Raw genomic sequence first — 24,140 nt, 5'->3', positions numbered from 1 at the left:
ATTTCAATACTTCTTTAACTGAAATATTAATTCTATCTAGTATTAGAAATAAAGTATTATTTGAGAGGGTGATGATTTAAGTATTCATCTGTGAAAGAATTCCTTGGTGATAAATAAAATTGATTTTTAAGCAGAAATACATGTGCACATTGGCATTGCAAATGGTGTAGAAAATGGAAACATGAAATAGCAGAATGCTGTGAAACAGATCCGAACGTTACAGATTGGGAAAATTGAGTAAGTCTTCCAAAAAACACAGGACAGGTATTCATTGATCAAAATGACTGTTTTCTAATATCTGCATGTGAATAAGGATGCTGAATTGATTGAAATAAATGCATTTTTTCTCCATGCTGCTTGGCAAAATAAACTATTGAAAGATGATAGACCTGACCCTGCTAGGATGAAAACTGTACTTGTTCTGATCAAAAGATAAAAGAACTTTTCAGGCTTCTCATGTGTAATTTTATTCGTGGGGTTTTTTTAGCGGTCAGATATTTAGAGAACATTTTCTATAGGCAGACCAGCGCCTTTTACCTTACTGTGAATGTGTACAAGTTGGAAATGGAAAACACAATTTTTCTTTGATCTGTGCTTTGCTGTGAATGATGCTGTTGAGAATGTTTTCTTAGATAGTAAGTCACTGTGTTCAACTGGTATTTTATTAATTTCTCAAATGGATGAAATGCACTTTAAAAGCTGTATAATAGGCAATACTGATATTTCATGCAGATTCCACTGCATTTGCAGCCCACATGGGAAAATCTGGGGAACTTCGATTCCCATTGTCACTTGTCTCATTTTTCTTAGAAATACAAATTGTGTTCTGTTCAGAAGCCGTGATTTAACTTAACAATATCTAGGTTGCTGTTTCTATTAGAATCATCAGGGACATTGACTTTGCAGATTTAGTGTATTATATTCTAACCACTGTTTTTCTCTGCTGCGATGCTGGTATTTCCTCTGCTCTGGAGCCGGGAGGTACCTGAGTGCCAGCTAAACACTGATCTTCTCACATTCTGGTCATGCTGGTAGATGAGCCTCCTGACGAGGGCATCAGTCCTAAGTAGTCCTGTGCTGCTTGGTTATGATACAGTTACGATAGTCCGATAACAAACATTGATTAAAACAGCAGTTTAAACTTCTAATTTTATCAGGTTTTATTTTTCAATTAGTATTTTGATATTATGCTGCCTTTTACCAATTAATTTCCAGCCCACCTGAATGAAAGTGCAGTGGTTGGTAGAGCGTAGGCGTGTGTTTAAGGTTTTTAATCTGGTTGTATTGGACAAAATAGGGCAATTACCTGAGAAAGCTGTTCCTTAAGTATCTCAAGAAGAAAACCTTGAGAATCAGACCTGTCGGTGGAAAACTAATGTAAAATAAATCAAGATTGCTAAAGCTGTATCCTAAACATGCAATAACCCTCAGGTCCTTGTCTGTCTGTTCAATGTAGTTGAGAGCTTTTAATCTCAGAAATCAAACTCTTAGCCATCTTTTAGCAGTGATTTCTTGATAAACTTCAAAAAGAACACTGATGTTAAAGCTAACACAGATAAACTAAGCTTGAGTGCTCATTTCTTCCCTGTTTCTTGCTATTACACTATCATTCTGCACTGTAGTAAGATTTTTCTTTCTTTTGCCTGCTTGTGATTTTGGTTTTGTCAGAAAAGGCAGATGGAAGGAAATAGCATGATTGAGTTGCAGATTTTTCTGGTCTTTATCCAACTTCAGTAGAAGGAGAAAATGTTGAATTAATATTAGTAGTACTGTAGTGGTCCCACTTGCAGTGATTCCTTTGTGGCCACAGAGCTTGATGCTTTCCAAGTTCAGCAGCCAGTTGATACCCAGGGCTGTGCAGGTTTAAAAGGCTCATATGGGAGACTAACTCCACCCAAACCTTAATAACGGTACAACAAAAAGGTACAAACACCCTTTTTCCAATTTGGTGTAGTTATTTTTACCTCAATTTAAAAAAAAAACCACAACCAAAACTGTGATGTGTTATGTAGTAATGCTATGCTTCCCATGATAATTAATTTAATACATTCAAAGAACTTATATCTGAGGATGCAGTTATTCAGGAGCTTTATTACTGAAAAGCAATGTTATTTGTTCCCAAAATATAGTGGTGTTAAAACAGGTCACACCTAATGTTGTTATAATGCGAGTCTCATCAATTTCACTTTTGTCAATACCTTTATGTCACCCAACTTTTAAACTGGGCAAATGTGAAAACTTCCATGAGGTTACTCTTAAGATTTTGTTTCTGTACCACTATGCATATACACCAGAAAATAATTCTGCTTTCATCTCTTAAACTGTTGTGTAACTTAGACCCTGTTTTTAACATTGTCACCCCTGCCTAGCAATGCATTTTGGATGTGTTTACACATGTTCTTAAGAGTACTTAAGTTAAAGTTTTTTGAGGGTGGGGATGTGTGGGGATGCAATTGTATTTTTCAAGTATAAAAAGAAGAGAAAACTGGATACTGGTCTAAAACGGTGACAAGTCAAGAAAGTCAATATGAATAGGAAAATTGGAAATTATCGTTTCATGACCTTTCACACATATGCATTGAGAATTTTCCTTAATCAGAGAAAAGTAAATACTCACCTACAATGCATGCTGAAGTGTTCAAGCTTGTATAAATGATCTGAAGAGAAATAAATGATGTAGAATATGTATCTCCATATATCTCTCTATATATTATGTATATAATATATATTATTAACAGATAAGTACTTTCAGTTTCATTTCAGAACAGCAATCTTTTGAAATGCATTTGAAAACAAAGCTATTGGAGGCAGAGTCCTCCCCTCCCGTCCCACACGCACTGCTGCAGGAACCGAGCGAAGGTGCCGCCGTGTTCCCCACCGCACTGGGGACTTGGATCCGCTTTCTCCTCTGCCCATTTCTTGCAAATCAGTGTGAGCTGTCTCAGCACCATCTCCCCCTTTTCCCTGCCAGCTTCATCAAATCTGCTTTTCACTCATTGTGTTCTATTTAGCAAAGATCAGTTGACCAGGCTGTAAATCTCAGAAAAGGTGTGAGTGGAGCTTGTTCCATGTTGAAGCTGCCAGCAGCACCTTTGAGAACCTGGGTAGTTACCAACAGCTGTAATTCCTGCAACGACCTGGGAAGGTCGTGGTGGGCTGCAGTGTACTTTGTGTCATAAATCCTTTTGAATGAAGTTCTGATATCACAAAAAAGCCCGACTGTGTGTACAAATGTGTCAGTATAGTTTAGGTCTGTTAAATCTGATATAAAATATTGTCAAAAGGGATATTTCTCTTATCGAAATATCTTTGCAAACAAAGCTGAGCATTTGCATGTGTTTGTGTCCTAAAAACACTTTGTGCCAAAGGAAATTAATTTGTGTGTGGCTCCTGTAGGACACCAGAAAGAAACATCTGCTTCAGCTTTCAAAACCATTGTGATTTATTTCAAGGTTTATAAACCTTTAAAAAACACCACCAAAAAGAAGAAAAACCCAAACAAACCCCCCAAAAACCCCAAACCAAACAAACCTGAAATACCAAACCAAATAACAGACAAGCCAAACCCACAAGCAAAACACTGCAATTGTTGGTCTTGTTCTCTTGAATTAGAGGCAGCAATTAAAAGGAGATTTGGAACAACTGTGTTCAATTCCAGTTAATTAGAGATGCCAAACTTTCAGATAATTGTTACATCTGTGGAATAGAAGGAGTTTATTAAGGGGGCAGATTTCACCATTCGTTGCCCATCTTGCTAATAATATACCAGGTCCTAATGAGGGTAGTTCTTATTCTCTCATCATTTGTTGTGATAAGTTGTTATGATCTGTTAAAAACATCAGCTTGACTGAGGAAAGCTGCCCTCCTCTTCTGAGCAGCATGGGGGGTTTTGGCATCATGTGAACAGGGCCTTTTTGCTTTTTATTCTGTGATAATCATCAGATGTGGGAAGACTGTGGGTACTTGGTTTTATACTTGGTTCCATAACATACCAGAAGGGTGTGTGTATGTGTATATTTGTCTTAAGTGCTTAAATGCTTGTTATGTATTTGCAGAGATGTTTAAGTGCTTCATAGAAGTTTACTTTAACTGGAGGTAACTCTTCAGACACTTCCTTCTCCATAAATTCTTAAAGCATCCAATAAAAGCCACACCTGAGGTCTAGCTTGCCTGCCAGGGGCTGTACCTGGACTATCGCATCCTTGGCAGCTCAGTGACCGCAGTTTCCATTTGACAGTGCTGATGAAGTGCTGAAGAGGGCTAAACTGGGCATACAGATTAAGCATATTCTCTATACCATATATATACACATATATACTTACATATAGCATATAAATGTGTGTGCTCACTCTCACATTTTCTGTATTCAGCAGGCCCAAGACCAGTTTGTCCCAAGAATCCTGTGTGAGTGGGCACAGAGCAAGGTCCTTCCATGAACTATTGTTCAGACCTAAGTAGGGCAGAGATACACACCTCCCAAAAAGAGCTGTTCCTCATAGGCACTGAAGGGAAAAGAACTTTTTCAATGGTAGTTTCAGCTCTCTATAAATTATGTGATGTTTATAAACTGGGGCTGAGTACATGGATTTGTTTAGTAAAAATTGACATGTTTTTATTATAATAAAGGGGATGTAAATATTTTGAATTTTTTTAACAGCTAATGATTAGAATTTTTTTTTGTCATTCCTTGGTTTCTCCTTTAGCAAGGTAGGACAGTTAACCACTCTGAGGCAAACATGATTTAAATTCTTTTTAAAGCTCATTTGTTACCTGATGTTCTGAATTGGGATCCATTGTCTTAGAAGGGAACAGGTTGGTTTCTTAAATAAAGCCCTTTAAGCAGTTTCCACCAATATGGTTCCCATGTATGTATGCCCACATCTGTGTAGCTGAAGAGCAAACAGAAAATCCAAACACTGTAGGAACTTTTTTTTTAAAGACAAGTACAGTTGAATGCACATAATTAAAATTTTATTTGAGAGACACTTTGACCTTATTACTTCCTGTTACCTTAGGGTGTTTTTTTCTGGGCTCTTTTCATTCACTAGACATTCTTTTGTACCTAAGACAATTTAAATGCTTCAGTATTTTCAGCATGCATGTTAATTATGTCCTAGACAACTTTTACATTTGACTTTGGTGTTACTGTAGCTCCTAGAAGTGCACTTTCAGTCCATAAAATATGCTTATGGTTCCAGCTCTACCCAGAAGTCCCATTCATTGCCTTTGTTACTTTAAATTTCAAGTTCATTTACTCACATCTGAGTTTGCCAATATTCCATAAAGCCAAGACTTCACCCCCAGAGATTTAATGTACTAGGGCATTAAAATACATCTTCCTAAAGTACTACTTCTGCATTCTGGATTCTCACTATCAGAAAGGCCAAGTAATTTCATTATTTTTTTGCTCTTACTTGGCAGCTATGAATTGTTACTGATCCAGCACATTATACAAATTACTGTTAACTGGTTACTCCTTGAGTGACAGCATCAAGTAGCAGAAGACTTAAGTCCTTATTTCAAGGATTACCCAATGTGCTGAATGCTCTGGGATAGAACACTTGTGGTTCCTTTGAGAAGATCTCCCTGTATGTGAAGAGCCAGTATGTTATTCTGTGTAACAACAGTAATAATCATATTAGAACATCTTTTATTGAACAAATACTTTTATTTACAAGAGCGTCAGTGACAGTTTTAAAATAAAAAATGGAACAAGTTTACTTCCACTCTTCAGCCTGGTTTAGGTGAAGTCTCCAGCTTGATCGATTTCTTATTTGGTGTTCTAGTTTGGAGATCAAGTTTGTGGCAAAACTGTAATAATCCAGTAATTGGTACCAATCTCATTGTTGAAAACCACATAGTATAGCTTAGTCTCTTCGTACATAGAAGATATTATATCCAAGTTCAATCATACCCCCAATAAGCAAGGCCCACAAGGGGATAAATACATAGGCCAGCTTCATTGTTGTAAATCGTTGCAGTTTAGCACAGAGGGCGAGGCAGAAAGCCAATTTAAGTAGCATTGCAATGAGATACCAGGTTTTTTTCTTGATGTTTTGGGAGCCATTGCGAGGGTCAAAGCCAGACTTGCAACGTCCAGCCATTTTTACAATTAACATAACTAGAAGAATAGTATCAAATATCCAGACTGGAATAAAAATGAGGAACCAGTTCCATGGTGCTTTCTCATCCAACTTTAGCACCAGCATGATGAGGAACAGTAATGTAAAAAGCCATGTCAGTAGTACTCTCTGCGCCAGGGACATTCTCATTTAAACAGCTTTCAGAGGAAGTCTTTCACTGTCAGCAACAACCTAACAAAACAAGAGGAGGGGGAAGCCATCAGAAGATGCCACTACACAACCATTAGGCATATTCCTTAAAGGAGCCTCATTTCTTGTTCTTGCTTTCCCAGCCCTCCTAACCTCACGTACACACTTAGTGTTTCTTTTGTAACCACCACCCTCAGTGAAGCACTCTTCTGGCCCTTAAGTCAGCTGTGTAACCTACCTTAATGTAAATTTGTTCTGTGAAACAAATGATGCTTTCATCCTGAACTAGCTCCTTTAGGGATTTTTGTATGCTAAGAATATGTTTAGATACATTTTCCTCCAGCACTAAGGCACTCATAATTAGCACTTGAAAATAAACTTAACAATTCTCTCTCTATAATGAAGAATCATAGTGAAACATAAACCAAATAACAAGCACGAGTAACCAACCACCTGAAAGATCCTGCAGCTGAAATGCCCCAGGCTGAAGCCAAGCCAGGCAGCACTGCCACTTGCTGTCAAGCAGCAGACTACTAAAAGCTACAGATAATGTTGGCATTCTGGCAGGTATCTGAAGTATGCAGACAGGAACACTATTGAGGTTTATTGGCTTGCTAGTGTATTTATATTTCTATGTAGTCATGGCAAAAGAAAAACAAGGAGGATATCTGGCACTACAGTCGTGAAAGGTAGTGTTGATATTCCTAACGGAAAGGCTTTTACTACTGCATCTGTCAAAAGCCTTTCACTGCAAGTGCAAAAAGCAGAGGAGAATAACTACAATCTTAAGACAACACACTACAAATATACAGATAATCTGTATCAGTGAAATAGTGCTGAAATAGGTTTAACTATTTTAAAAAATGATAATTCCCTTTGGAACACTGATATTCTTTCATTTGAAATAAGAAGCTGAGCTTTGATTTGTTCCAGGTTACAAAAATCCTTAAGTAACTGAAAGCGAGACAAGGTGTTCTGAAGCATCTAACCCTCCCCGCCAGACACCATGAGGGAAGGACAAGAGCTGCTTCTCCCTTCTCCTCGGTGCCCACAAGCTACTGCTGCTTCCTGTGTTCTTACTGATCCTCACAAGATCACCCCATTAACCCTGTTAAACTCACTGAACAAGCAGAAATCTATCGGCACCTTTTTATTTTTAACTGGGTTAGTTTTTTGCCAGATTGTCAAGTTGAACCAGCTTTGTACTCAGATAAGCACTGGAACCAGAAGGGAAGTAAAAGCTGCTGGCTTAGAGGATAACTACTTTGTACACCACTAAAATTATCCCACAATTTCAATCTGGGTCTTCTGACAGTTCAACAGACCTACTTTTTTTTTTTCAGTCTGGGCTTGAAGTTTCAATGCATTTGACTTGGTGGATAGTAGTGGGATTTCTCTCAAGGAAAAGATCCAGTTTAGCCTAAAATAATCTAAATTGGAGTTACTGTCAGTGCATCTCTTCCCTTGTGTTAGGGCTGACACTTGTGTGACCCAGACCAGGGCAGTTCCTTGAGCAGAACCAGCAAAAAAAAAAAAAAAGTTTAAAATAGGATTTTTGTAGTTTGCTTCTTGCTGTCTCAGTTCTGCTCAGATCATCAAAGGGTCTGGTGACAGCCAGTTACTGGCCGGGTAGATCCAAGACCCCCCTCCTTAGGGAAGGGGTGAAGGTGAGTAGAGACACTAATGTCAGAGGTAATTCCTAAGCAGACAAAACACTGGAGGAAGTTTAGACAGCATTGCTCTTTTTTTGTTAGAGAAACAGACCTAAAGCAGCCGGCAAGTGCAGAGGATTACAGAACAATTACTGTGACCTGCCTGAAGTTATTTCCAGTATTTTAAAAATATTCCCAATATTTTCAAGTGCCAGACTGCAGCTGAAGTGAAGCGGGTAGTGATCTGAAATGAAGTCTGGACATTCCTTTCATGAGAAATTTTTTGATAACTAGTTCTAGAAATCAATGCTACGGATACTACAGGAAGGAAAATCTCCTATTAGCAAACTGGAGAAAGTGGAAACCAAAGAAACAAGAGTGGAAACTTGGGTCTGAAAGGAAAAAAGGAATTCAACACTGTGATAAAGTATCTGGTTATCAGATACTCTAAAGAAGGTGCTATCAACTGTCTCAGAAAGAAACAGCTATTAAAGATACAGTAGATGAGGCTACTGAATTTGAACGCTGATCACTTGATGAAAAGATTTGCAGCTTTCCTAAGTGTTGAGAACCACTTTGTAACAATTTTGTAAAAAGCACAGGCAGAAAACTCAGTATGGGACATTATACTGCCTTTCTTTGACCTAACTGAAGAGATGTAACCACAAGATTGGACAGGACTGCAAGACTCCAACATTAGCAGCTATTTTTTATGAAAACTCAAGAAAATCCACATGTTCTACAGTCTGAGTAAAGGAAGCTACCAAATTCTGAAGACTAACAGCTGGGAATACAGCTGACATAAGGATGAAGGCTTTCATTACATGGAGCACTTGACCATCTCTTATTATGAAAGAAAGGAGTTTCTCAGCAGGTTCTCAGCTACAGACCAGCTATCACAAGATGCTTAACGCTGGAAAAAGGATGCAAATATGGTACAAGTCTAAACTAGCTCTTCTGTGAAAACACTGAAGAAATATCAGAGTGTAAAAATAAAAAAAGCTCTTGACTCCTTGTAGGACTCATATAATTAGTAGTAAGTGAAACATTTCAGAAATGAGAAACACCATTACTGACCTTGGTGAGATGATCTGCATAATTAGAATACTATGATAGCTAATTATATCCTATTTAGAAGGAAAAAAACAAAGAAGAGGGAAACTTACACATAACATTCAACTCGATATTAATGATAACACAGATCTATACATTTAAATTTAAACCTTGACCATTGCCTAATAAAGGCCAGAAAGTGATATTATACGGAAACCAAATTAAATAGAACTCTAGCTTAATTAAACGACATTTTAAAGACAATTCCAGTAGGTATGAGTAATTTAACACCTAGAGAAAAATATTCCTGTAGCCCCATTTTAAAACCACATTAAACTAGTCTGATAGGAATACAGGTCTGGTATTCACGAGTTGTCCTTGCAGTTGGTTCCTTCTTAGTCCGGCTCATCTGTGTAGATTTGAAAGCGTAAATAAAGTAAAACTACAACATCCCCTTAACTGGAGGAAAACCGTAATTTAAGAGTCTTTATGAGTCCCGGGTGCTGAATTTCGCTGAAAAAAGAAAAAATCTATAATTCAGAACCTACACCAAGAAAAAGGCTGAGGCAACCGGCGAACCAGGCGAGGGTTTCGGGCCCGGCGGAGCCTGCGGCAGCGCTGGAACCGCCCGCGGCGCCCCGAGCACCGGCCGCTGCCCCCGGCCCTGCCCGCCGGGACCGCCCAGCGCCCGCTGCCCTGGCGGCGGCAGCGGCTCGGGGAGCCCGGGCCGAGCCCCGCGGGGCTGCGGCTCCGGCAGCTGCCGGACCGGCAGGGCCGAGCCCGGAGCGCCCCGGGCGGGGGAACCGCCCGTCTGTGCCGCCCCCGCTCGCTAAGGGAGGTGCGGACCGGCTGACCCCCCCCGCCCCACGGCACCGCTGCTCCAGCTTTCCGCACCGGGCCGCCGCCCCGGCGGACCCGCTCCGCCAGCCGCGGCGGGGCCCTGCCCGCCTGCAGGAGGACGGGCCCGACGCGGGACCCTGAGGTGGAAGCTCTCGCCCTCCCTCCTCCGCCACCTACCGCACGGGCCCGGGCCGCCCTGCGCCGCTGCCGCCCTCGCACGGACCCGCCGCCACCCGCGCAGGGTCGCGGCGCATCCCCCTCCCGCCCGGCTACGCGGGGCCAGACGCGCAGCTGAGGGGGCGGCCGGGCTGTCCCGGCCCGTTCCGCCACAGGAAACCGAGCGCCTGCCTCAGCCCCCGCCCCCGGGCTGGCTATTGGGCAGCGGGGGCGCACGTGCTACTGCGCCCCGCTGTCACTGGGCAGCGGCGAGGTCGCTCAAGTTAAATCCCGCCTCCCCCTCGGCTACTCGTTCGTGGCGATGCCCATCAAGGTCTGCCCGCCCCTCACAGCCGGCGGCAGCTCAGCCTTGAGCCCACCTCCCTCCAGTGTCTTTGCCGTCAATTCGTGCAGAAGGCTGTCTGTCACACCGGCCCCGCCCATGCCCTCCGGAGAGGTCCGTCCCTAACAGCCCCACCTCCCTCCCGCTCTCATTGGGCAGCGCCACCGCCAGTCATATCTGGGGGAAGGGGAGGGGGCGGGGTTGGCTGCCGACCCGCTCCCGGCCCCGCCCCCGGCTCGGCGGCGCGCGCCGTCTCCGGTGGCGCGCTGTTGCTGCCGCCGCTGCCTCGCGGGCGCGCGCGCCTCCTCATCCTCCTTCCCGCGCCGCCCCCGGCTGCTGCCTCGCGCGCGCCCGCCGCCTCCCCGCCGTCTCGCGCTCCCCTCGCTGCCGTTGTCTGCGGCGCGCGCGGGCCCGCTCCGCGCGGCACCGGCGGCCGGTAAGGGCGGGACCCCCGGTCAGCGGGGAGAACGGGGCGGGGGGGGCGGCGGGGAGGCGTCCCCGCCCCGGCGGGAGCGGGAGAAGCGGGGCGGCAAGTTCCCCGCGCGGCTGGGGAAGGGGCCGGCCGGCTCGGCGGGAGCGGGGGGAGGCGGCCGGAGCGGCTTCGGCTGGGCAGCCGCGGCCGGGGCGAGGCGGGGGTGCCCGCTGGGTGAGGGGCGGCAGGGCGGGGGGCGCCCGGCCGTGCGGGGCGGGGGCGCAGCTGGGCGGTTCGCGCATCCCCGTTTGCCGCCGCTCCCCTCACCCGTGGCCGGGCGGCGAGAGCGGCTCCGCTGCCGGCCCGCCGGGGGCCTCCCCCCGGGGCAGCCTGGCCGAGGGGCGGGCAGGAGGCCCGTGGTCCCTCAGGCGGGAGGTTGCGCGGGTGTCCGCGCCCCCGGGCCCGGCCCGCCGGGCGGTGGGTCCGAGCGCGGCTGCCGAGGGGCCCTTCCCGCCGCGCCGCGGGCCGCTCCACCGCGGGGGGGCTGCGCCGTCCTGGGGAGCCCTCGGCAACCGGGCTCGTTGGCCTCCGGTGGCTGAGCTCATTGCGGGTGGCAGGCGGTCAGTTACGCGTTGAAGCCTTGAGCCTCTGACCGTTTCCGTCCCTGTTACTCCTGCTGGCTAAGTCTGACTTGTGCTGTTCCCGCAGCTTTTCCCTGGTAGGTTGCTGTAATGCATCTTGAGCTGCTTTAATGCCTGTGCCAGGTGACGGGACTTTTTTTCTCCTTTCCTTTAAAGGTCCTAAATTTCAGCATCTTCACCTTCATGTCTGACCTCATCTACTTTTGTGTTCTTGTATTTCACACACTCTCTTCTTCCTTGGGTGCTTTCTTTCTATTCCTTACCGCTTTTCTCCCCTTTGCACCCTAACCCAATGACAACCTGTCTACAGCTTGTATGTCGTTCGTGGTTCTCAATTTGGGAAACTAAATGTCAGGCTACTTCCTATGAGTTAAAATTTCTTTTGACAAATTCATTTTCCTGGTAAGTGCTGTATTTGCTGTCTTTTCTATCAGAAACCAAGTGACCAGTGGGGAAAAATGATCATGCAGTAGTAGAACTATCCAGGTGTCATCTTCTTTACTTTTGTTTTTCACACATACTCCCTGGATGCATGTGACTTGGGTGTATCAGATTCAGTGGCAGTTTTAGTCCATGTTCTCATGCTCTGTGCTTGGTATTTTGTCTCTTACTGCTTTTACATGTCATTGGTCACTTGAAAGGTAATGCTGCTGAGTCTTGCATTTTATTCCAAACTTGCCAATGTCTTAACCATCTGTCATATAATTAACTGGAAAAAGTAATTAATTGGAAAACCTGACTTGTTGAAAGTACTTTAATTAATGTTCTGAAATTCTTTGTGATGAAAGATTCCTACAGAAAATACAGCTGGTTTTACAATTTTGACACACGAGCTCTCTAATAGTAATGAGACTAAATATAGTGTGTCATCAGTAATTTGCCCACTTCTATCTTCCTGTTGATGCTGTTAAATAGATGGTGCTGTCTGTTTTGTCAGGGAGAAGTGCATCACTTGAAATAGCCTCTTAATCCTAGGAAATGAGTCCTAGTATCTTCAGCTGCACAAAGGGTAGTCAATAAGTGTCAGGATATATTTCTGTTATATACATTAGCGCTTGGCATGAGGCGTTTTTGTTTTCCTGGAGTTAGAGGCTAAGAGAGTTCTGTGAATAAATCTCTGGGTTATAAGTAGCTGTATGTATTTGGCTATTTCTGTAGCTCTGAAGGTTTTGATGATCATCTTTGATTTGCTTCTTTATTTGTGACTCCCTGGAAAAGATAATCCTTTCCTCAGAAGTCTTATTTTTGTTTCAGTAAGGTGTTTATGAGCTGATGTATGTACGCACACCATACTTCTGTCAGTTTTGACTTTTTTTTTTTTTTTTTTTTTTTCCCCCAGAGCTCTACTTTACAGTATTTACAAACAGTTTTCATTTCTGAAGGTGAAGGTTGAGAGCAATACTTAGAACTGGTGTGCTTAAGATCCTGATCCGCATTTGAAGTGGAATGTTTGTGCCGTTGAGTTTTCTGTTGCTATGTTTTGCTGCCAGTGTATGTTTTTATTCTGGATATAAATATTATAAAGGATAAAAATGAGCCTGAGTCATCTGAAAAATAATTTGGAAACCTAGTTGATTTAGTTCAATGTTTGTAGTAGAATTTTTTCCTCTTGTACGATGTGGAATGTGACAAACAAATAAATGGTCGGTAATTGCTGGGAACTCCACGGAGCGTTTCAAGTGTTCTGGTGGTACTGGATATCTCCCAAAGCAGAGTTAGCTTGGCTCAGGAAGTTGCTCCCAGCTGTATCTATAGCTTCTGAATGTCGGTGTGAGTTTTGGGCAAACTCAGAATCCTGTAGGCTCTGAAACAGGGACACAGGGTACTGATGTTGTATTGGAAGGGAGGCATAGATGCATTGAAAAGACTTCAGTCAGCTTTGCTTGAGGCGGTTAACCAGGCAGCCAAGGGTGGAGTGGCTCTTGGAGGTGAATAATGCTGTTCCTGTCGCAGCTGGCAGGGGTCACTGGAAAGCAGTGGACATTATTTTTTTTCCCCCAATTCTCCAAAGTTACATATACTGGATTTCCAGGCTTTTTCTAAATATCATACTTGTTTATGGTAGAAATTTTGTTAAAGAAATAAAAACATCATTTATTTTACTTTTCTCAGGACCACTGTGAGTGAGAGTGATGACAGTCACAGGGTTTATTTTTGTCTGTAAGGAAGTTCTTTTCATAATAAACAGCATGCTCTATGGATTCATCACCGACCAGTTTGTGTGAATTTTTCGCTAGGCTTACAAAGGGCAGAAAGCTTGTACAATTACTTTTTTTGTCCGTCTTCTCCTGTTTGAGTAACTTCTTCAGTCAGTCAGATGGTGAAGCCAAATTTAATGGCAGCTGAAAGACATTAAATACCTACACAGTGAGAGATTTTTAGAAAACTTTTGACAGGTAGTGAGTCAATATTTCCACCTGAAGAAAGGCAGTTATAATTGAGTCACTTCTTTCCTCAGATCAACTGCTGGCCAGTCTCTGTGCTGAGTTCTGAGCCATCGTGGTGCCCACTGCTGCTGGCCCAGCCAAACACTTGAGGCAGCTAGTCAGATAGGTGGGGGGCAGGAAAAAAGTGTTGAGTGAGGTGGAGAAGGGCGATAGGGAGCCACAGGACACTGGTAAATGTAGGCAGACTTAATTGCTTCTGCCCACAGAACAAGGCAGGTCTGTTTTTTCTGTGATTTTGTTGTTGGTTTTTTGTTTGTTTTGGTTTGGTTTTTTTTGTTTTATTTTACAAAGGAAACAAACCAGAAATCTTTTAGGATACCTCTACCAGAGGTAGCGCTCCTTCTGACCATTCAAGGGCTTTAAGATATGTACTTTATATACTACTTTAAGACATGTAGCGACATGAAAAACGAAAGACTTTGAAAGCTTTAGATACCATGTGTTCTCCCTTGAGTTTATTGTGCTGTTATTCATAAAAGTCCTTGCTGGTCACAGAGGAAGCAGTTAACTACTTGAAGAAATTATTTTCAAGTTCTTAAGGAGAATACAAAGAGCTTAATAAGTTGCCTATAGGGGAAAATAAGAGTTAATAGTAGTTAGGGATATAATGTATCACTGTGTAATGTTTGGGCATACTCTACATGTAATCATAGAATAATTTAGGTCGAAAGGGCTCACTGGAAGCCATCTATCTGGTCCAACCCCATCTCAAAGCAGGACCAGCTTCAAAGTTAGAGCAAACGTATGCATATATAGAGGTACCCTTTATGTTGTCAAGAAATGTGGAAATACAGCTTATGTTTGTGGGGTTTTTTTCAGTTGAGGGGAGGATATCAGACAGTTCATAGAGCTATTCTCTTGGCTCTTAATTTACATGTGTAAAGAGGATTTTTTTCCAAATTCACTTCTGCTGGGAATACTCTTTAAGTGAGACATGTAGTGTTCAGTATTTAATTCTTTGTTCATTTGAGGTGGTCTTGGTAGACGCACTCCAGAGAGACTAGATGGCTTCCTGGAATGACTCCAAGCATTGGATTGAACTCCTATTTGCAAATACATTTGTGGTTCTCGTTCTTAAAAATTAAAATACAATTGCAAAGTGAGAGAAGAAATTAAAGCAATGTAGCATCAAATGTGAAGTCATGCAAGCCTTGCATTTTGGAAGCTGGCCAGCGCCAGATGCTTTTGGGGGTTAGGTGGTTGGCAGATGCCAGTGTGGCGGCTAAACACTCTTCGTGTTCAGCTGTCTTAAGGGACAGTTTGTTCTTAGCTTGCTCTATTGCTCGTCCCCTTCCTTGGTATTAGTTACTGGCCATTGGGAGGTCAGGCTAGGCAGAGTATTCGTGTGGCCAAATCAGCCCGGCGATGTCTGTGGATGTTTTCTTGCATCCTCGGTCACAAAGCTTGAGATTCCCTCAGCTGTGGGTTTTTTTTTTTTTCTTCTTATTGTGTGTTTAAATAGCTGCTTTCTTTTTGACTCTGAGTAAAATCTTGGCTTCAGTGACTTCCTGTGGTACTGAGTTTAACAGTCTATTTATGTGTTGTGATATAATATTTCACTGTTAAAAGCTTGGCTTTGCTATGCTTTAAGCTCAATTAATGAATGAAATTCCCTTTATTATTGGAAGCTGTTGTTTTCTTGACTATATTTTCTTTATATTTATTGAAGTCTCATTTAATTTATAATTCCTTATTTTTCTGTTTGTACTTGCCTGTCTCAACAGGAGATTCTTTCGAGCAGCTCATAATTTATAGCCCTTCTCAAAACACCTCCCCCTTCCCCAGTATTTTAATATTCTTCTTCAAATAAAATACATGCATTTCAGATCAGATCACACAACTGATTTACAGAGCTGTACTGTGCTGTTTTCCTTGTTATTCCTCTTCTCTTCAGGTGTCTCTGTGTTTTTCCGACTGTGGTATATTGAATGGAAGAGCTCCCTGAACCACCAAATTCCCTTTTTTGGATTTGATATATCTGATTTTAAAGCCTTGTGTGGTATACATAGTTCACTCCCCTCCTCCCCGCATTATAGATATAATTTGCATTATTGATACTGAATTCTGGTTCTGTTGCTTGTTGTTAAAGTTGATCCAGTTCATGTTGATCAATACTCTTAAGCTTTGCTGATATTAGATTAATTGTCACATGGAAATGTTACTACTTCAGGTTTTCTTCTCTGATGTATAAAAGGTAAATATAGTACTGCTGAACTTATTTACAGAAGCTTGAAGTTTGGAATAATAGGGCAGGGCTCAGTTCACACCATGTAAGGACTTAATTTAGGCAGTACTTTGTAAAAACTTTACGCTACAGGTCTAAACAGGCCGAGGAAGAGAGGGGAAACGGTCTTAATTAGTCCAGATTGACTCCGTTAATGGTACTTCGGAAAGTTCGCAGGTAGAGATCCAGAGTGTTCAAGTTGGCTTCAGTCAGAGCTGCCTTACTACAGGCAGTGGCATCAGCACTTGCCTTATTCCGTGGTCCACAGATCTGTAGAGCTAATTCAGATGACAACTATTCATTTACTTAGTAATGGCAGTCATTTCCTTGGAAATGTCTCCTGTGCTCTGATGCTGGTAGAAGGGAAGGAAGCTGGTGACCGAGGAGGAGGGTGGTCTGTGGTAATATTGGTTTAGAGTGGTTAAAACAGTTGCAAAGCCTTACTAGGCCACCCTGACCTTCTCCATCGCTCTTTGTGGGCCTTACACATCTTTAGTGAGTGATTTCTTCTGCTGAAAGTTCCCTCTTAAGAGAGAACCAGCAGGAATGTGAAGCATCTCTATTTGTAAGCTAGCATTAGCTATCAGCACCCGATGAAGCAGTGGTATGATGAGCGTCTGTGCTCATCTTTCTCATAAAAGGCTAATGATTAGCGTACTTAGAAAATTGGAAGCTGTGATTTCTGGCTGCTGTGATCCTGAATGGCTTTAACAGGAAACCTCTGGAAGAAGCTTGCCACCAGGGCACGTGTATATTGAATGAGATCCCACATGTCTGCATCTGTCACTGCAGGGTGGTCAGATATGTGGCAGCTAGAGGAACATAGAGAATACAGACTAGCAAGATTCAGTCTGAGTTTAGTTTTGGGATTAAGATGCTTCTGTGTGAAGCAGAATGGCGTTTTGTGTGCACTTCACCTTGGACTGACACTAAATGGTAAAGCTATCAGGCTGGCAGTGTGTGATCCACCTGAGCAGGCAATAAATAGGCTGTTTTATTCAGAGCGGATGTTGCTATTAAGCTTTATTATCCGTTTAGCCTATTGTAATGGAGAATGTTGAACTCAAAATTTTGTTCAATTTTCTGGCTGGTATTTGATCCATAGCAATGTTTGCTTTTCACAAACAGCAGTCTGTTTAGAAGTCTTTGACATCTTTCCAAAGGCTTTTTGAAAGTCCACATATGTTTTATCACTTGCTCTTGTTTATCAGTTAGTTTGACACGTTCAGAAATGCTGATAGACCAAGACATGATCTTCCTTTGCAGAACCTGCCGATTAGACCCTATCAGATAGTCTTTCAGGTATAATGGTGTTCTATTTTTAATGATCGTTTTGAGGATCTTGCCAGATACACATGTAAGGCTTGTTACTCTGCAATTCCTTTTCTGGATCACTCCAGAGACTTTTAAAAAACTATAGGCTCAGCATTCGCTACTATGTTCCTATAGAACAGTGTCTGTTACAAGAGACTGCAGCTTTTTCTGACAGCTCAGCCACTTCATGCCTCAGCTGCTTCAAGAACTTGCTGGATAACTATTTGTAGAACATGATGCAAACTTGATTATTTAGGAGTGGTTTTCAGCTTCCTGACTGTACTCATCGAGAAGCCACAACTCTGCTGTGCATTGCCTGGTGACAGATAAACACATCTTCCTAAATACCAAGTCAGTATTTTCACTGAGCAAGATTTATTGTTGCAGGAAATTGCTGTTGTGTTTAGAATCACAAAGAGGAGAAAAGGAGCATAGCATTTTATTTCAAGGTGGCTGCTGTATATTTTTTTGACTGTTTGTTGAGAAGAGTGTGTATATAAATGAAAAAATGATATTTATAGAAATTCTATTCCTTAAAAAAATTGTTACAGTTCTAAGAGCAGATGTATACGTGCAGTATTTCTGGGATTTCTCATTATACGTTTGTAAATATGTTTAATGGGATATGTATTTATGTGTGTAGTATTCAGTATAAAGACCAGGAATTAAAAAGAGCAGAACTTGAGATTGACCATATACTGTGTTTTATTTGTCTTTTATAAGATGCAGCATTTTCAGAAATGTCTTGGCTTGTAGATCTAGCATGCTAGCAGCAATTACTGCATTTGGATTGATGGGAATCAACGTCCTTTAGATAAGATGCAAAATTAACTTGATTATAGTCCACTTTAAGGCCGTGAAATTTTTTCACTTCCTTAAACAGTACAATGTATTTAAATATTCGGGGCCTTTTGCTAGTTAGTAACCACTGCAGCAGACTCAGGAGTAAATTATGACAGGTGTAGAATCCTGGAATTCTCAGTACAGAGTTCTTCCCCCCCTATTTTTACAAGTAAGGTAACTAGGAAACTGTGATATTACTTCAAGTGGAGCCATGAACAGAAAACAGTTATGGAACAAAATTAGGAAATTTGCACAGACCTTAAAGCTGAGGGCATAGAATCCAGAAAAGGCTACAGCAGTTGCAACAACTGCACACAATGTTCTTTTCCCAGAGCTTGAAATAAATCTCAGAAATCCTGATACTCAACATTTTGCTACTATTTCAGACAGCTGCGTAATTGACTGGCAAAACAAGTATTCCTTGGGGACAGTAATTTTCTGTGATACCTCCTTGCTAGTTTGTCCTTCAGATATTTGTGTTTTTACAATGGAAGTGAAGATGGTTAAGTGGAGTCTGCTTTCCATCAGAATTTGAAAACTGATTCTTGCTGCATGCTCAATGCTGCAGCTGCAACTGTGGGAGCTTCCTGCTTGGGATGGTAAGTGATAAAGAGCATGAGCTTATAAGGAAGATAGTGTATGCAGTGGCAGAAATGGGATCAGATACTGTGGTTTGTGTGCAAAATACAGAGGCCTGAGAAAGTATCTGTTTTTCAGTAATTGACATCTTAACTGGAGGCACAGGTAGGTATGGACATGCTGCCAAATGTCTGTGTGTGTCATGATACATCACGTTTGGTATGTCTGTGTATATAAGAACAGGGCTTGATACACAGCAGCCAGCATAAGGTCTGATTAATACTTTATTGTTGCTGTTGTTGGCCTGATAAACTCCTCAAACAAACATCAAAACTCCTCAAACAGGTACCTAGGGATGTTCAATGTTTTTTTTCACCAGTTGTTTGGGGGTGGTTGTTTTCTAGTGGTGTTTTTTTGTTTGTTTGTTTGGGGGTTTTTTTGAGATAGAGTGAAGAACAAGGTTTGAAAATTCATTCTCTTTCATGAGCAGTCTTAGGAATGGTGGTATCCAAATTTAGCAGAGTTGTCAGTGTTCTTTGGGGAAAGCAAATATGGTAATTCCTTTTTATTTACAGAGTATCATGCTGTTCTTTGGGAAAGCAAGTATGTTAATTCCTCTTTATTTACAAACTGTCATGGCCTTGGATTGCAAAGCAACAACTTGGGAGGGCCTTGGCTGGCTAGGCAGCAAGAGTACTTTTCATGCTGGCTGCCGGACATGTTCCTTAGGTTATCAATGTCTGATATTTTAATTTTATTTTCTTTTCTGCCTTCCCTTTGGCCACTTCGGATTTTCTTAAGGCTAGCTGAAAGGAAGGTGATAAAACTTTCACTGAAAGGTGTGAACCTGGGAGTGACAAGTTTTTCATTTGCTTGTATACAATTTGCAATTCTGAAATGCTGCTTTGAGAACAGGGATGCATAGATAAAGTACTTAAACAGAACACTGAGCGCATTATATAGTGTTTGATGTTCCTTTTTAAAATGAAGTGTAAGTGGTTTATTTGTAATGCACGTGAAAAGAGTGTGTCTTTTGAAACACTGGTTCAAAGGTTTGATCCCGTTCTCAGTGACAGTGGCAGAGCTCCCGTAGATTTGAGCACAGGAAGGATGACTGAGTTTAGTGGTGTATCTGCATTGCATTCATATGTGTGTTGGTTTGTTTCGTCATGGCAGAAACAGCTTTTCAGTCAACAGCAGATGCCTAATATGACTAAGATGTTTATTGAGCTCATTTAAAATTAGCTTAAAATATCAAATAATGTCAACAATTTGACGATAATGTTAATTTCTATTTTTATGTTGAACCTGGAGAGTGAGGGGGTTTTTTCCCAGTTAAAGTTATTTTCTAGCTGTGTATGAGCAGGTATAATGTTTTACTTTTAAGTGAGTTTGTGTGTTACAAATGTTGCCACAAAATTAGGAGTTCAGGCCATAGGTTTTCCTATTTTGATTCATTGTCTCTTCTTACTCTTCATACCAGGAAATCTTAGTGAAATTATGCCTGTGATTGTGAAACTATAATATGGAGGATCTAACATAATGGTAAAAGAGTTCCATTGTGGAAAGCAGTTGAAACCAAGTTCTGATAGTCCCATGGCTTTATGCAGTAACATTTTTAAAACTGCCTTTAATTTGCTGCTAAGGGAAATTAAGCTTCTGGAGGTAATAAAAATCGATGGTGTTTTGAAAAACATTTGAGCCAAATGCCATAGCTCTGCAATTTTACTTCTAACGATGTCTAGTGAACATACCAAGTTCATCATTCTGTGATCATAATGAGCTGAGAAGGACATTCAAGCCTTGACTCAGCAGCTGGATGGTATCCTGACCATTCAGGTTAGGATTGTTACAAAGGAGGTTCCTTGAAATACTTAGTGATTCACATTGTTCACAGGCAAGGAAAGCAACTACTGGCCTATGTTTCCTTGCTTGTGTTATGTTTTTAATGATGTCCTTTTGCTAGTTGACACTGCTTAGACCTGTATATTCTTCTAAAAAATGTCTTTTTTTTTTCCCTTTGTCACTATGAGGAGCACAATTTTATTTTGAGCTTCTGTCAGTTCAGGATAGATTTTATTTTCTGTAGACTGTCATTTAGAAATGTCTGCATTTATGTCCGACTTGGGTCACCAAATCTCTGTGGATATGAATAAAATTTTTAAATATAGTTACTTTGAATTTATTAAAATCCGTGTTGTAGTGTCTAATCCTGTCTTATACAATAAGTGCTGCATTGCTTGGATGAGCATTTAACTACCTGAAGACATCTAAGTATAGATTTCTGTGGCTTTTGTGGAACTGCTCATTTGATTTTGAGGTGTAATGTGTACTTACTTAAAATGGAATGTGATTATGCTCTGAAATAGAAAAGAAATAGCTAAGAAACCCTGCTTCTAGATAGGGATCACTAAAACCAGGTAGTCATCTATTTTTAGTTTTAAAGAAGCACTGCAGTTTTGATTAAAAACAAATGTTGCTTGTTATTTGTAGTATTAACTGTGAGTTTGATGGAAATGTGATGAACAGCTCTGTTGATCACAACAACCCTGAGATATTCAAGCTTTTATATTTGGATGTCTAATCTCTGAAGTTGGGAGTGTTTTTTGTATTACTACTAAGTCTCCAACTAGTTAAGATTAAGTTAATCTTGCTGTAGTTACTCTGCACAGGACCTTGTACAACTGAGTGCAAAAGTCGGTCCCTGTCCCAGATGTGGGTATTTGACGGAGAACATGAAACAAATGGCTGGATCCGCAGAGGATGGGAGGAGAAAAAGGCAGAGCAAGAGGCCGTGCTCTATGGTGCTTGTGGGCGTGCATCAGCACTTTTGATTTGTTCACTTTACCCATGTGATACTGATGTGCCTTAGAGCCCAGCTTGTATAGTCTGACTTCAGGATCAACATCAGTACAAACTGTCAGCTGAATAACATATTAACTTGTAATGAATACGCAGAATTCTGAAATTGTTGTGGTGCTTAGTCTCCTCTCTAGGTGTTCAGTGAGCTGTGGGCAGATGCAGAGTCAGAGCCAGGGCTGCAGAGTTTAGTGCCTTGAATTAACAGAATCACAGAATGTTAGGGATTGGAAGGGACCTCGAAAGATCATCTAGTCCAATCCCCCTGCCAGAGCAGGAACACCTAGGTGAGGTTACACAGGAAGGCGTCCAGGCGGGTTTTGAATGTCTCCAGAGAAGGAGAATCCACAACCTCCCTGGGCAGCCTGTTCCAGTGTTCCGTCACCCTCACTGAGAAGAAGTTTCTTCTCAAATTTAAGTGGAACCTCTTGTGTTCCAGTTTGAACCCATTACCCCTTGTCTTACTGTTGGTTGTCACCGAGAAGAGCCTGGCTCCATCCTCGTGACACCCACCCTTTATATATTTATAAACATTGATGAGGTCACCCCTCAGTCTCCTCTTCTCCAAGCTAAAGAGCCCCAGCTGCCTCAGCCTTTCCTCATAAGGGAGATGCTCCACTCCCTTAATCATCTTTGTGGCCCTGCGCTGGAATTTGAATTGCTACCATCCATTTCTCATCAGATAAGTTACCTTCAGGCCAAGACGAACTCAGTATGCCGTCGCAGAAAAAAAAAAACCAAATTGACCAAAAAAATCAAACCACAGACAAATCCCAGGCCCTGTAAGCAGAAACACTGTCTGGAAATAATTAAATGAACCTTTTTACTAAATGAACCATTTTGTGCTGTCTCAGAAATTGCTGTATATCTTTTGAAGAAAGCATATGATATTTCCTTGTGGAAGTATTTTTACTTAGCACTCCAAACTCTGTTAAAGTCTTTTGAGACATGCATCCCACTATTCTGTCATATTTACTTTTGTAAGCATCATATTTGCATTTGTGTATGCAAATTTGCTTTAAACACCACCAAAGTAGACTCTGTGGAGGATTTAATGTAGAGAATTTTTTAAATATCTGAAAACCATGGGTAATTTAAATATCAGGTATGTTGACAGAAATCAAATAAATTAATAGTAAAAGTACTTCATTATAACTGGTTCATAGTTTTGTGATGTAATTGTTTCTTGAGGGGTTTTGAGTAAATTGGAGAACTGCAAAGGGTTTTTGAGTAAATTGGAGAACTACTGCAAAAAAAGGTGCTGCCTTTAAAAAGACTTGTCCAATTTTAGCCATATTTAACACAGTTGGAAGTCTTGGATTCACAAGTTAGTGTTCATTTCCTGAAAAATCATTGTCCTCGGAGAGAGGGAGAGAGAGATCAAGTTAATGTAGCTGTTGAGGGAAAGGTTTCTGTGCAGGTTGAACATTAAGTTCTGTACTTCTGATAATGAGTTTCTCCAACCCTTTTCTCATCCTATAATTATGGTGGTAGGAAGCAGAGTATGTTGTATATAAGAGGGGATGTTGGTTTAAGAGAAAGGGTGCCAGCGTGATCCAAATCTGGGTGGCATCCTTCCTGCATTGGCGCCTCCATGAGCAGTGGGGCTGCTCTCGCTGTGACTGTGCCATGTAGGTCACATTATATGTGGAGACTATGTATGGCTAAGGGTTTTATGTGGCTTCGAGTCTGTAGTTCGGTGTAGCAAATGATTTTAAATGTAAGTTCACTTCAACAAGTTTTCAAGCAAGAAAACATCCTATTTTGAGCTTTGTATGGGTGAGAAAGAAGGGTAGTCAGTCTATGGAATATGCCAAGTTACAATCAAAGTCTCTGTTGGGCTCCACGCTTTATGTGACAGAAATGTTTTTATATTTACTGTGCCAATGAATTCTTCATATCTGGTACTTGCTCTTAGAAAAACTGCTACTATTATCAGAAACAAATGGGTCAGAAACAATTACACATGTTGACACAGTCATGACTGCTGGCTTTAACTGACTTGATGTGACTTACACAATGATATTATCAACAGTGGAAAAATCGCACTGTTTGTTTACTCAGTTGTACCAAAAGTCAGTGTCCTGATATTTCTGAAATATGTTAATGACTGTTGAAGCTCTCTCAGAGACATTTCTTTCTATTGTGTTGTAATTTTGTCTGAACATGTATAGAGGGTATTTGAGTTACACTGTTAGAAATCTTAAATATGGCTCCTTTTGGGTATTTGATGTCTCTTTTTTGAAAAAGCTTTGTGAAACTTGAAAATGTATGGCATTATGTTTCTTAGAAATCCTTGGGATCTGGTATAAAATGTTTGTACTGTTGAAGGTTTGTACTATAGTCTATATGATACATATCTAAACTTGCTAAATACGGTGTCTTTAAAGGAATGAACTGTGTAAAATACAAGTACATCCATACATGAGTCAGAGAAGGCAATAAATAGGTGTCAGTGCAGAACCGAGTCTTTTGGGGGGTCATCTTTTCTTTCTGAGAAATGCC

General features: G+C 41.5%; 2 protein-coding genes across 5 annotated transcripts in view; one reads left to right on the top strand and one right to left on the bottom strand.

Moving 5' to 3' along the window:
* Nucleotides 1-5,463: 5,463 nt before the first annotated feature.
* TMEM60 (transmembrane protein 60) lies at nt 5,464-10,155 on the bottom strand. Its single transcript, XM_065657905.1, has 2 exons — nt 9,995-10,155; nt 5,464-6,314 (listed from the first exon to the last, which is right to left on the bottom strand). The coding sequence occupies exon 2, from the start codon at nt 6,270-6,272 to the stop codon at nt 5,868-5,870; it is 405 nt and encodes a 134-aa protein (XP_065513977.1). The 5' UTR covers nt 6,273-6,314; nt 9,995-10,155; the 3' UTR covers nt 5,464-5,867.
* A 517-nt stretch (nt 10,156-10,672) lies between these two features.
* The window catches only part of PHTF2 (putative homeodomain transcription factor 2), a 69,839-nt gene continuing 56,371 nt past the window's right edge, over nt 10,673-24,140 (top strand). For 3 of the 4 annotated variants that reach the window (XM_065658453.1, XM_065658452.1, XM_065658449.1), the window contains exon 1: nt 10,673-10,752. The gene's annotated coding sequence lies outside the window, so the exon portion shown is untranslated. Of the gene's footprint in view, nt 10,753-11,287; nt 11,447-24,140 lie in introns of those variants that run through there. The other variant, XM_065658451.1, reaches the window with a different exon arrangement.

The sequence above is a fragment of the Caloenas nicobarica genome, chromosome 1 (genome assembly GCF_036013445.1).
Source record: "Caloenas nicobarica isolate bCalNic1 chromosome 1, bCalNic1.hap1, whole genome shotgun sequence".
NCBI classification, from domain to species: Eukaryota; Metazoa; Chordata; class Aves; order Columbiformes; family Columbidae; genus Caloenas; species Caloenas nicobarica.
The sequence above is the reverse complement of the archived record's forward strand: the minus strand, read 5'-3'. Positions and strand labels throughout refer to the sequence as shown.